General features: G+C 41.2%; 1 protein-coding gene across 1 annotated transcript in view; it reads right to left on the bottom strand.

The window, feature by feature from the left end:
- Positions 1 to 14396, bottom strand: part of PRKDC (protein kinase, DNA-activated, catalytic subunit) — a 4917417-nt gene that overhangs the window by 1393274 nt on the left and 3509747 nt on the right. The window contains exon 50 of the mRNA XM_044065724.1: positions 3159 to 3332. Within this exon, the coding sequence (XP_043921659.1) occupies positions 3159 to 3332 (174 nt within the window). The remainder of the gene's footprint in view (positions 1 to 3158; positions 3333 to 14396) is intronic.

Here is a 14396-nt window from a genome sequence, read left to right as displayed (position 1 = left end):
GCCTGCAAAATGCAATAACTGGAGCTAGGCACTGTGTGAATACCCTGGGCGCAGTAGATAAGCCAAAGGGCAGTGCAGACAACTGATAGTGCATGTAGCCTGCAAGATTCCCTGACTGGGATGTGCAGGTATGCTTCTTTTAAATCTAGTGTTGCCAACCAAGCATCTTTGCCTAGCATAGGAAGTAACTGGTGAAAAGTCAGCATGTTGAATTTTGGAATTTCCAAAAAGGTGTTTGGAGTAGACAGGTCCAGGATAGGACGCCATGAATTGTCTTTTCTGGGTACCAGGAAAAGTCTCTAGTAGAAACCTTGTCCATTTTCCTCTTCCGGTACCAGTTGAATAGCCCCCATGCTTAAGAGAGAAAGTACTTGTTTTTGGGCCTCTGCCCACTGATTTGGGGGTAGGTCCAGCCACCCGCTTGGTGTTGACAACATGTGGAAGTGAAATCTGTATCCCTGGGACACTATATTTAAAACCCATTTGTCCTGGGTAATGAGTTCCCAATTCTTTGCATGAAGAGCAATCTTTCCCCCAAAGGGACAGTCAGTTGATAAGTGCTTGGAAATTTTAAACGGAAGTCATTGAAACAGTTTACCATAGGGGGGAGTCTTATTACTCACAGATTTGGAAGTGGAGGCCCCCCACTGCTTAGTCCTGTGTGCCCCCTGGGACTGAAACCTGGGGTTTTGCAGTGTCTGGGTTTGGCTTGAGAAGACTTGGAAGTGGCTGGAAAGGACCAATTCTTAGAGGGCCAGTGCCTACTTAATCTAGGAGGCTGAACTTGTAAGAAATCTTACAGTCTGCATAGATTTAGCTTTATCTTCCATCTTTTTAAGAACTTCCTCAGCCTTGTTGCCAAACAGGCGATCCTGATTTAAGGGATCATTCAACAATTTAGCTTTAACACGATCAGGCAAAGACTGCTCCTTTAGCCAAGCATGCCTTCTGAGCACAGACCCACTAACAGCAGCCCTGCAAGAGGCCTCTTAGGAATCAAAACCACATTGCAAAGTATGTTTTCCAACTTGTTCAGCAGACTGCATTAAATCCTGTAATTCTTTATTTTCCACACTGTCAGGAATCAACATCATTTTCTGTTTAAGCAGTCCAATAACATGTTGCTGATGCTTTAACATATGAAACTGGCAGTTTAAAGCCCTAATGGCCAAGGTTGCAGAATTGTAAACATTCTTACTCCATCTATCCAGCACCCTGGAGTCTCTCTATCAGAAGGGGTAGGATTTTTAGCAGTAGAAGCCTAAATGCCCTTGGGCCCCTGTGAAGTAGTCTCTGGATCCACAATAGGATTTTTAAAAGGGAAGTTGTGTGACTCAGGGACCCTGTAGTATCTGTCAGATTTTCTGGGAGCAGGAGGCAAGGAATCAGAGGCCAAACTAGATTCCGAAAAAGCATCATCAACAATGTCTAGTACAGGAGGAATAGCTAAAGGCCTGTGCTGAGGTAGGAGTAAGAAATTCCTAAGCCTCTTTTTTGAATCAAAAAAATCCTGGCTTTCGCAGTGGAAATGCTCCCTTAGAGTATGGAAAGGTTTCCCCAAAAGAAAACTCCTCTGGAGGGGAAGCAGAGGGAATGGAGTCCTCTGCATCAGAATCCATTCAGATCATCAGAAGAATCAGAAAAAAACAGAATCCTGGTCAGAAGATTCATAAACTTCAGTCCTAGGCCTCTTAGAAAGGGGAAGGGGTTGGCTACCCCTGATTAGAGTTATTAAATCTTCAGCCATTCTTATAATTTGTTTTTTAGGCAAAGAGGCCAGAGCATGTGACCTGGGTGTCAGTTTTTTTTAGGCATGGTTCGAGATTTAGGCCTGAAGGAGGCGTCGGTTTAATATGCAAGTCCGTAGGACTGAATACACCTTCAGAAGCTGGTGCCTGCACAGCGGTTCCGGACCCATCCAAGGTAGAGACATCCACGGGTTCCATAGTTGAAGCACCTCACAGCATACCGGACTCCAAATGGGTCTCAGTAGAGGCCTGCGAATCAAGTAGCGGGTATCAGGGGCTGAGAAAGTGCCTCATGGAGTACCGGCGAAATGGCGACTTGCTTAGGAGAAGCGTCATCAGCAGTTTTGGACCTCGGCAACCTGCCTCTGTCTTTATCTGTGTTTTTTCAGAATCCCGGAAGTCGGATGGCTAACCTACGACATTTCAGTATAATTACACAGAGAACCGAAATATTTAGAGGCGAAAATACACCGATGAGGGATAGTGCGCTGATTAAATAAAGCACAAAACCGACAGCAAGGTACGTCATGGTCAGGGCCTAGGCAAGGAATACAGTACAAATGAAAATCTTTATGAGGTATTTGCTTTCCAAAAGTAATGCAATTATTAACTTTTACTGATATCGGTAAGGAGCAAGAAAAAGTTTCCCCAACGGGGTACTTGGCTTTAGTGGAAGACTTCGGTTCTGAAACTCGAAAACGAAAATTTCAGGAGTTGGCCGACAGGCACTTGCAAACTGCTTCTGCTTTGGTCACCGCACGGCAAGAAAGACTGGTGTAAAGGCGTCGGCTGCATGTTTTATACCCCTGACAACCTGATGTCATGGAAGCAGGGACAGCAACTGAAGCAGGACCCAAGACATTGTTAATCAGGCTGACTGAGGGCTACCTGCAAGCAGATAACCCAAATGTAATGACTGCAACAGTGAAACACAAAGAACATCAGACACTAAACACCTATACTGAAAATTTTTAGAAAAAAGCTGCTTAAAAAGCAAAAACCCACTCTCTAACCTGGAGCGCAAGAGATCACGATGCTTCAGGCAGGCCGGGGCAAATGAGATCTGGGGGTTGGAAGGTACTGGAGGTGTATTATGGGTAAGGGATGGAGCTCGGAGCAGATTCTAGTAAATTCGCTGTCTCGGATCCGATATGGATCCAGTACCCCCCACAGGTTGAAGACCAAATGAAGTAAACTACTTCAGATCATACTATCATTTAAACAAAATTAGCAGTAAAAGTGCAGCCATAAAGTAAGCACACAAGTATTAGTTATTTTTTTTACAAAGTAGATTCAAAAGTGGTGGTGTGTTCTTGTCATACTAGAGTTGTAGTAATACCAAGTTTACCGGAATGCATTTTAAGGAGCAACTGCTTCGGACTATGACACTGCTGAAGTACAGTACCTTACCTGTAATTATCATGGACCCACATCAAGATGTCATACATCCTTTCTCGGCAGACAACTGATGGATGAGAAATAAAACAGGAAACAGTAGCCAGGAGGTCTTTCAGTTCTGCTGGTTGAAGCTTGGTCATCATCTTGTACACAATATCTAAGCACACCCTCTGCCTTTCATCATCCCTGAATAAAGAGAAAACACAGACAAATGTTTGTACCATTCACTTGCCTTTACTATAAATGAATATCATTCTAACCTCCTTGGAAGGTACTTCAAAACACTGATTCTCCCCAACCCATATGCTTTCAAAGCTGCACCTGACACTCCTAAAATACAACTCCACTGTTAAAGTGATGCACCCAAACAGTCAAACTGATACAGATGCAATGGCTGGAAATGTCAACTAAGCTTATACGGAGTGATACAGACTGAAGCCAGCTCTATACAGGTCTGGCTAGGGCAAAATGCAAAAGCATGTGACATTAGTTGCACCACATCATATTTACACTCTCCCCTGCCACATCTAAAGCTATGGCTTGGTGGGGGGAATAGCAACAGGCAATAACCAAAGCAATAAAGCCACTACCACGTTGCACCCATTACTGATGCTCTTAACAGTGATCAAGTGGTCCATGATGTGCGTCCTTCCACTCAGCTGGCAGGAAATGTTTACCGTGTGTTTAGCAATTCCAGCTTGTACGCATAATTTGAGTCAAAGTTGTGTCAGACAAAAAAAAAAAAAAAAATGGAGAGGTCCTGTTTAAATGAAATGAACACCATGTTCTTTCTAATCCTTCGGTAAATGAAAAAGCTTATACTAAGGGCTAACAGGAACTCCAGAAAGAGACATTTAGTACTTCTGCCCTTCATTGCTATACTTTATCAGAACAATAAAAAACATTACAACAATGTTCTTAAATACTCTTGCAAGTCCTTCACATAAAAATAACAGGAACTGAAAACCAAAAGAAAAATGACAGCCACTGCCCTCGATGAAGAACTGCACAGTCCTTTGTCAACAGCAGTGGCCAGTGTTTTTCTTTTGGTTTTTAGTCGTTTCTGATTTTGTTTTCCATTCATTCTTTTTGGGTTGTCATATAAACTTTGCTTAATAGATTTCAATTTCAGTACACATTTAATATTCTAACTTTTTATTAAGACCACAGGGAGAATTTGTATTTAATTTACTTTGCCAAATTTTTTTTTCAAGCAAAGTAATATCCCCCCTGGCAATCGTTTCTTCTACGGAGTCCTTAATAAGGAAATGAAACTTTTTAAAATAAGAGCAGTGTATAGAATGCTTAAATAATGCATTACTTAATTACTTATTTCTAACTGCCCCATACACTTGAGTCTAGTGGATAATCTTCAGTCTTTCTGACACAGGAAGGACTGTGTCATACAGATAATTAAATACATATTTTTTTTGAATTACAATTATACCATTAGAACCTACAAGTCTTTCACAACTCTGGATATGCATTGTTCTGTTACTATAAATTAATCTACATGCCACTAATAAATCCACAAGCAAAGATGGCACTCTCTCTCCCTGTGGGTACCTTAAAGTTATCCCTCCTTTCCAAGGGTAGATCATTAAATAAAAAACAGCATAAGCAGTCACCAGCATAACCCCCAGTATAGGCTCACGGGATGTTACTAGGCTAATGGCCCTAGGTAGGGCCTTTAAAAGCTTAGCCATGTTATACCCGTGTACCCTAACTGACCTTGGTTAGATGGTGGTCATTCACTGAGCGAGTCTATGATCAGCACTGACTGCCCTGTCCATGAGGGAATTTATGGTCTACCATCCAGCTGTCTAGGCTATGCTTGAATACGGTCACCAAGGAGCTCTGCTTCATGTGACCTGGGAGACGTTATCTGTCCTCCAGCATGTTCTGTCAATGCCGCAGGCTAGGTTGAGATTCATGGAGTGAGTGACTCTTGTCCCATTTGATTTGTGGATGTGCAGCATTTCCATCAGTGCACACTCGGACACTGCTCTGTAGGCCAGGCGCAAGTCACCTCTCATTAGCCTGTAGGATACAGAGTACAGTGACAAGACTTTCAGTCTTTCCATACAGGTCATGTTTTGGAGGCCCTAAATTTTCTTGGTGAGAAACCCCTGTGGTCTCTCCAACTGTTGCAGGGGTCTGGTGAGGTACATGCAAAAGGGAGTGTTGTATTCTATTAGTAGTCTGATGGGGGTCAAATACAGAGGAGTTATAACATCCTTAGTCGTGGATGTGATGCTCTTTCTTATGACATGAGCAACATAGAAGGCTTTCCTTACCATTGAAGACACACAGTGATCAAAGTTTAAACTGCTATCAACCTATGATCCTAAATCTCATACCACTGGGTTTGAGCTTAAGGGGGTGCTGTCAATATTGTAATTTGAAGGGACTTCCTCTTTGCCCAACTGTATAGCAATGCACTTTTTTGCATTTAGTTTCAGTCCAAGGCTTTGGCACCAGTCATTTTTCTGTGTTAGCCCCTTTTGCAATAAGTCAACATCATATGGGGAGACTTGATTGCACCTAGTTTGCAATCATCAATGAACCTGGTACGCCAAAGGCCATCTACTTTCACCTGGACTTCCAAGAAATAGATTCCAAACAGTAGAGGGCCCAGCACAGATCCTTATGGTATGCCACTGGTAGAGGTGGAATCCCCAACTTTGACTGTATGCATTCTGTTGGTGAGCCACCTGGCTACCCATCTAGTGTTGTATGGGTTAATTCCCAGCTGGGAGAGTTTCTCAAAGATACCAGAGTGGATGATTCTGTCAAAAGCCTTGGCTAAGTCAAGATATGTAGTATATACTTCTTTTGCCTTCATCCAGGGCATTGGTGACATTCTTGAAGTCCTCCAGGTTCAATAAGCATGATCTACCCTTAACGAAGCCAAACTGCGTTGGGTCTAGAGTGTGACAGTCGCTTATGTCCTTGTTGATTAGGTCCATGATGATTCTTTCCATGGTCTTGCAGATAAGGCTGGTTAGATTTATGGGTCTACAGTTCCCAGGGTCGGTTAATGGACCCCCTTTGTGCAAGGGGATTACTGTTGCTGTTCTCCACTCTGCCAGAACAAACCTATTGCTCAGGCTGAGGTTAGAGAGAGTGCCACTAGGTCTCATTTTAGATTGTTTAGTAAGCAGCCTGGGATGTTATCTGGTCCCACAGAGGCTGTTTTTGGCCTTGGAAAGTGTGGATATGACCTGCTCTTTGTAAATACAAAGTAGAGGACTGGTGTCAGGTATACATTGGGGTATGACTGGTGGGTACAGGGGGGTGAAGATTGACAACCTACTAGCTGACAGATTTGGTGCAATTTCCTCAAGTTCAGTACGAGCCGTACCGTCCACTATAAATTTAGCACATAGTTGGGCATTCTCTTTTAGATTTCAGACATACCTAAGGAATGCCTTATGATTATCCTTGGCTAAAGATGCAAATTTAGCATTGTAAGGAGCTTTACAGAACTTTAAAATATATCTGACTTGCTTGTTCAAGTTGTAAAGGGTATTCTTCATCTGAGTAAGTTCCCTAATTTTCTTAGTCATCAGTTTCTTCCTTTTATTATATAACCTACTAATTTAGTTGAGGTCCACCAGGGTGGTCTGTTTTTTGGGAGGACCTGGTTTTGATCTGATCAGGTACAGTTGAGTCTGTACAGTTGTTTTAGTGATTATACAGGGCATTTCTATATTCTTCTGCATAGGCATCACTGCTGGCTGTATTAGCAGGGGGGTTTGAAGCCTTTTATACCATCGCCTAGTAGGCTGTAAAGTTTGCTTTGGAGAAATGTTTAATTTTTTTTGGGCTCCTGTGGAGGTGGTCAGGTCTAACATCAAACGAGACAGATTTATGGTCTGACCTTACCAGGTGGGCAACACACGGGGGGGGGGGGTGTAGTGCAGTGACTACCCATGCTGGTGAGTACTAAGTCTAGGACATTTGAACCCCTTGTGGGGTGTAATGACAAAGTCCAGGAACCTCAGAGCAAACATGTTTGTGCTTGTGCATGTTGCCAAATCAATAGAAAGATAGTTGAAATCTACCATGACTGAACTGTTTGGCTGTACAGTGAGCGACTCTGATAAGTCCAGGTAGGTAGGGGGGTGTGCTTCATTTGGTTCATGGTAGGGGACCTGTAGCTAGTAATGATGTGGTAGGGTGTTTTATCCATAGTTAGATAGACCGGGATTAGCTTAAGACAGTCATATTTTTTAACCAGTCTCAAGGTGTATTTGGCTTTAACAAAGAAGGATGCACCTCTACCTTCGTTCTTTCACACTCGTTTTGTGTTCTGAATGTGTGGAAGGCATTGTAACCTTGCACGGCCGGAGTGTTCTGTTTGGCCTTGAACCATGTCACACTGATTGCAAAGATGTCTGCATCTTCCAAGGTGAGGAGTGCTTACAGGGAGTGCAGTTTCCCTTTTAGGCTCCTAGCATTAAGCAGCCTAAATCTGAATTTGTCTTGAGTGGATTTTTTACATCAAAAATTTTGTTATTTTGAGATAACCTAAAAAAAGGCACTATGGGGGAGGCAAGCGCATTTGCCAATATCCAAAAGCCTAGAGGATACAGGTGAAGAGCATCTCTGGCAAAGCAGTGTGGTCTGCCAACTATGTCCTCCCAGTCTGGCAGATACTGGAAACCCCTGGAATGACAAGAAGCTAAGCCAATTGTTGAACTCTATGCTATATACTAACTACTTAGGCAAAAGAACAGCTTTTTTTTTAAAAAGTGCAGAAAAACACTAGAAATTAGCAAAATTATAACATACAGTCAGTAAAGTGCAAAAAGACTCAAAGTACTTTTTTTTTTTTTTTTATGCAGTGGATGATTTGGATTTCAACAGAATCTCTCCAGACCTCTGACCAAAAGTCAGTACATTTAGCTCAAGTTATATTCCTTCCAAGCACTACATCATCTACCACACACAATTCCCCAACTACAGAGCATTTTTTCACTTCAGATCACAAACACTGTCTGTCCTAACAATACTGCAACTGCTAAAAAGTAAACACCATGAAGCTCAATCTCTCCTAACTCTGTTTAACCTAAGTCTCTCTTCAGGCTATGTACCTGCAACTTGGAGAACACTTGCATCCATACTGGGCGGTGCAGGAAGATCTGCCACCCTGAAAAAATGTTTAAAAGAGAAGAACAATGTAAAATATCTGCTCTTCATTTTTACTTTTTTTTTGGCATGTTGAGATTCGTGATTTTGAGTCTCAACATATCAATAGGGAGACATCTCACAAGCATTATCTGCAGAGCTATGCAACACATGAATGCTTTACTAATTAACAAATGGCACAGTGCACCTTCAGATCCTTCACCCCAATTAATCTGGACTTCTAAAATCTACATCAAGCCTTCTCAACCTGTCTGATTTTCTGACAAAGCCGTAGAAGCTTTTGAAAAAGACAAGGGTGCCTGAGTTGCAGGCCCTTATGGCAGTAGAGCCCTTTTTGATTTTCCATAAGGACAGGGTTTCATTACGTACTAATCCTTCCTTTATGCCTAAGGTGGTTTCTAGTGTGGCTTTAAACCAAACTATTCATTTGCCTACGTTTTTTGCAGATCCTCAAAATAAAGGGGAAAAGATTTTGCACACTTTAGATGTACACAGGCAATTGCGTTATTATTTGAGCAGGACTAAGAATTTTAGGCAGTCTCAGCAGTTACTTGTTTCTTTTGCTTTGAGTTCACAGGGCAAGCCTGTGTCAAAACAAACTATTTCTAGGTGGATTGGCTTTGCATTGCATTTTGTTATTCCCATCATGGCAAAGAGGTTCCAGCTGGGATTAGGCCTCATTCCACTAGGGCTACTGCCACTTCAACAGCATTTCTAAGGGGGTGGCACCTAGATATTCTGGAAGCAGCTACTTGGAGTTCAGTGCATACTTTCTCTAGGCATTATCACCTGCCTATATACTCTAAGACTAGGGCTGGTTTTGCCACAGCTGTTTTACAAGGCATGTTGTCAGCTCCTGCTACTTTATAATTTGCCAGCCTCCCTTACCTCTGCTTTGGGATTCTACCCAATAGTCAGTGCCCTATTGCCTACCTTGTACTTCCTAAAGATTTTGACACCATTCTCAATGAAGGCTCCCTAGGAAAAGTCTCTGCTCGCAATATTAGCCCTTACATTGTCCAATGGACAGCTAACTGACTTGCAGACTAAATTCATATATTCCAATTAAGAGGTATCTCCCTTCAGTCAAATAAATATTACTAGCAGCATCAAACAGGGTTCAGTCATGGGTCCCCTACTGTTTAGTATTTATTTCTCAGAAGGTAAACACAGGCACACAATGTCTTTGGGTAACCAAGTTTGAAGATGACTACAAACTGGGCACTGCTGTAATTTCAGCCCATAATAGTCAAATTTGTCAGCAAGGCCCAGATCAGACTTACACTTGGTGAACTAATTATATACTTCTCTTTTGGGAAAATCCTCATCACGTTATCTTATAAAAATAGACTGTCATTATTAGAGACCTGGGTACCCACACTGAAAATGTAAATTATTGCATCTCAGCTGTAGTCAGAAAGTCCTTCCGCTTTGCATAGCTTACTTGTCATGGCATCTTTTCTAGGTCCAATGATGTCTTTGACCCCCCCTCCCCCATTAGACCCTTATTTAATGCAATGACAGCTTTGGGAAGTACCTTTCTAAGCACTCTATGCAACATGAAAGGTTCCAAAGACTCTCAACTAAAGAAATCATTGGTTTAAGCCACTTTGACTGCACCAATACACTCAGAACTTTATCACTCTACTCAAGTCCTTATAGGTACCAGCCAGGCAATCTTTGTCCATTATTCCATGCTATGAATGACCCCATCTTTTTGATCTACTTCACCTTCACAAATCAAACAATTCAACTAATACCTGCCCCAAAGACGTACACCTCCACTGTAAGAACAACAGTACCTGCAGACATGACAGGCTTCTCACTCAGTGCTTCCCCACCTTTGGAACAGACTACCTTTGCACATCAAGAATAGTAACTGCATGAAAACATTTTAATCTCAATGCCTGCATGGGTAACTGCAAATTCATGCCTCACAATAATGCTAAGGATAGTCTGTACAGAGAGAACTAGTCTAGCCTTTTCATTACAGGGGAAATATGAAGTAGTATCTTGGTAACTCTCTAGGCTTAATCAAAGTATAAATCTATTTTTATTTACTTATTTTTTTATTTTGCATTTGTTAACTGGAGTAGAGCACTGATCCCACTGGGCCAATTTCAGTCTCAGCCCAGGGACAGAACCTATGAATAGGCAGCTGGGCGAGGGACAGAGGCATAATGCAGACATAGCTGCAAGATGCATTTTAGCATCATAACATCTGATAAACCCAATGAAGTACCACACACTTATACTCTTCCATTTTATTCCAACAGTCTTTCTGTATGGTGTGGCTGTCCTCTTTAACCAAACACAAACACACTTGCACGTCAGCCAACTTACACACTGTATGTGCCAAATGATCTTGTTGGGACAGTATAACAATGCCAAGGCACTCACTGCTACTTAACTTTTTATTACTATACTGATATTTTTTTTTCTGAAGACTTGCAGCAACAGTTCCCAGGTAGCAAAGAATAACTGCAAGAGTTCTGACGACAGGTTTACAACTTTTCTAGAAAAAATATGTACTTACTATAACCCAATGAAATCAATAGAGAACAAAAATCTAAACCATAAAAAACAGGGGAAAAGGAGATAAATGATATATCTGAGAGCCTTGATAGTGAAATAAATTATGCTGCACAGTTATATTGGTGAACTCAGCTTGGATTGTTTACTAAACCTACAACAGGATCTACTTTGCATACTGTACAACAAGCCTCCATGTATACTATGTTTGCACATCTCTCTCTCTCTCTCTCTATATATATATATATATATATATATATATATATACATATATATATATATATATATATATATATATATATATATATATATATATGGGTCCCCTACATATGGTCGACATTTCTTAATGTCGAAGACCATACGGCCGAGACCATATGATCGACATTTGAAATGCGGACCCGGCATCTCTGTACAGTGAGGAATGGAAATATTTCCAATTCTGCACTGAAGTGCAATCTCGGAGTTGGTATATTTAAGTCACAGGGGTATGGGGGGGTGTAGCCCCCCCCCACGGGTGGTGCAGAGGGGTATAGCCCCCCTGCTATCAGTTAGAAAGTAAGTTAATGTTGTGTGTTTTATTTATTTATTTTTTTACATGTTCAGAATTTCAGGAGTCGAACATATGGTCTCAGCCATATGGGTTTTGGCTTTCTGAAATTTCGATCATGTACAGTAGACCCATATCAGATATATATATATATATATATATATATATACATACATAAATACACACACACACACACACACACACACACACACCTCAAACGTCCACACAAATATATTGGAGCAATGTGTGGAAAGGAATGCTTAATACTGTCAGAAAAAAGCTATATTTTAAGCATTTTGAGCTTTAAGGTATTCTGATGCCATTGTTTGACAAAGAACATATAAACTCGGTTTCTTTCAGATTAATCAGGTAATTCTATGTGTTGGTTAGAGAAATTCCTTTTTGGGTTAAACTGTCATTATAACACCAATTTTGTAGCGGTTTATTTTTCTGTATAAAAAAGGGCTGCTCTTATGTAGCTGCTTATTTTTTGTACAAAAAAGGGTTACTCTTAACCATATCAGATATGCTATGGTCTCAAAGGGTAAGCCTATGACCGTCTGTGCAAGATTCAGTTGAGACTCAACGTTGAAGCTCATTGTCCTGCACTAAAGTTTGAGTGGAGACTTTGTGCCTCAGCTGTAGGTGAGGGATTCACAGGAAGGGTGTCTTCAACTGATTAAGATTGTGAAGGTCCCTACAGAAGTTGTATATGTGTGGGTCTAGAGTGGGATGCTTTGGGTTAAAACAGATTCATTTGTAGCATACATATTTCTACATATGCTTTGGAACACGAGCTAAATTTAAGTTGTACTTTCAGTTACTTCTGTGCTCAGTATCACCAAAATACCGCATCTGGTGGAGAATGTGGGCAGAAGTGGCAGCATTCTATGCCAACTAGATGTATTCCTAACTCATACTGAAAACGAGTCCTTTACTAATAACCTACAAAGAAGAAAAGTGACCATATTTTGTTTTGCTTTTAAAAGCGACTCTTTTTCTCTGCAATGCAACAAAAGCTAAGAGGACTTAAAAATAATCTTGACATTTTCTAATGATCCTTTTTCCCTGTCCTAAACTTTTATGTGCACCTGATTTACATTTCAAGCTAGTGAATGAAACTGCAGGAACCTTAAAGTTAGTTGGGTCAGCCAGTTGCAATTAACAAATACAAAACTGTGTCTGTGTTTTACTTAAGTGTTTAAAGAACCAAATTAAACTATGGAAAAATTAAACTCTAGGGCAGACAGGGATGCCTACAGATTAATACTAAGTGGGCCTACAGGAGAAGGTGAAACTTATCAGTGTATCATCAAGTCCAATCCCCACACCACTCAAAGTAGCTGTCCAAGAAACAATCCTTGGTTACTTCTGAACACTTTACTATACAAAAGAATTGGAGCAAATAATAAAAAAAAAAAAAACAACTGACTGGAGATATTTTAAAGTTATAGATCTAAATGGAGGGTACATATTTCAACCATGATGACATGAAAAAAGAAACTTCTGTCCAGAGTCACTCCTGAAATGCTACATATTACATTTCAACAACTGTACTTTTTTGTCCCCAGTGCTTGCTAACTGACCCATCTGCTCCCTCATCATTGTGGTGAGGGTTGACTGGGAAAGTCCATCAATGAGGCAGCCATCAATGATGATTCGTGATTTTTCTTATTTTTAGCCTTAATACCCCCAAGTACACTTGGATGAGCGTGAAGCATGGCTTGAGAAATGGATGAAATATGAAGGATGCCTCTTCACTTCTTAAGGGGTGTTCCCTTCAAGCAGCCAACCTATTCCTTGAATCATGGAAAGTCACCTTCCAAAAGGGAAACTGCACCTACTGAGTCTGCCTCCCAAATGTATGCAATGCTCTCCAACTCTTAAAAGCAAACACTGGGTCATACCCCTCATTCCTGCTTCTTATTGACTGGCTCCTCCAGAGCCTGGGCTGCTTCTCAAACCTCAGTCATCCAGGATGCAATCAGGGCTCTACTCATCTGTGTCATGGAACCATGTATAATTGGACGTTCACTGTTTTTAAGAGGGTGACATTGAACATGCAGTTAAAGCCTGATACTAAAAGTAAAGTAGAAATAATGGAACTAATTATGGTTGATACATTTTAAAAGGAGTATTGCCTGCAAGTCGGGGAGTACGCCAAAGTTATTCCAAAAATTCAGATAAACTCACTGCTGCAGTTGAATGTGTGAGTGAATGATACTGAAATGCGGTATCTAGTTAAACGTAGTTAATAAATTAGCACACTGCCTTTCAAACACAATGTTTTCAGGGGTACTGTAGTTGGCTGACCTTAGGGCCTATATAAGCTTAGCCGAACGGTACCTGGCTTTTGTCAAACCCAAAGGGCTAATTTTCTGTGCCCCTGTCACAGAGCCACAGAAAGGATGCCCAAGAATTTCTCCCCCATCCAATCAAGATTTTTCTAGAAGAGTGCTAATGAGGAGCTTTGCTTGATATAGATAGTTAGGTAGTTTGATGGGAAGTTCTCTCTGAGGGGAAGTCTATCCCCCCAGCAGTCTGTTTGTTTATTATATTAGGCGAAAAGCGCTTTGTGTTTTTTGTTCAAATAAAGAGATACTTGCCTAGATAATCTACTCCTGTGGTGGGTGGTTGGGATTGGCTATTATTATTATTATTATGTTTATGTGATGTGGAGTGTTTAGGTCCCTAGAGCGTAGCTCAGAGGGATTGGGGGATTTTTTATTTGCAGTGTGCAGCATGTCCAGCAGCTCTGGGTTTGACATAGCTTAGGCAGAGATCGCTTCTGAGGCCTCTGGTAGGCGATATCACGATAGGAGTAGCTGGAGTTTTTTGAGTCGGTCATCTGTAGGGCATCTCTGTGCCTTTTTGTAATTTGTGGGGGCCTTCCAGCTGTGTTAGATGTCTTGTTGTTGTGTATGGGAATGGTTGTTGTAAATCAAAATGGGTCTAATGAGTCTAAAGTGGGATGGAACAATGACCTCAGTCTTCCAACAACCTCTACCTTCTTAGAA

Source organism: Protopterus annectens, chromosome 3.part0 (assembly GCF_019279795.1).
Source record: "Protopterus annectens isolate FY-2018-M chromosome 3.part0, PAN1.0, whole genome shotgun sequence".
Classification (NCBI taxonomy): domain Eukaryota; kingdom Metazoa; phylum Chordata; order Ceratodontiformes; family Protopteridae; genus Protopterus; species Protopterus annectens.
This window is presented reverse-complemented; position numbering and strand designations above follow the sequence as displayed.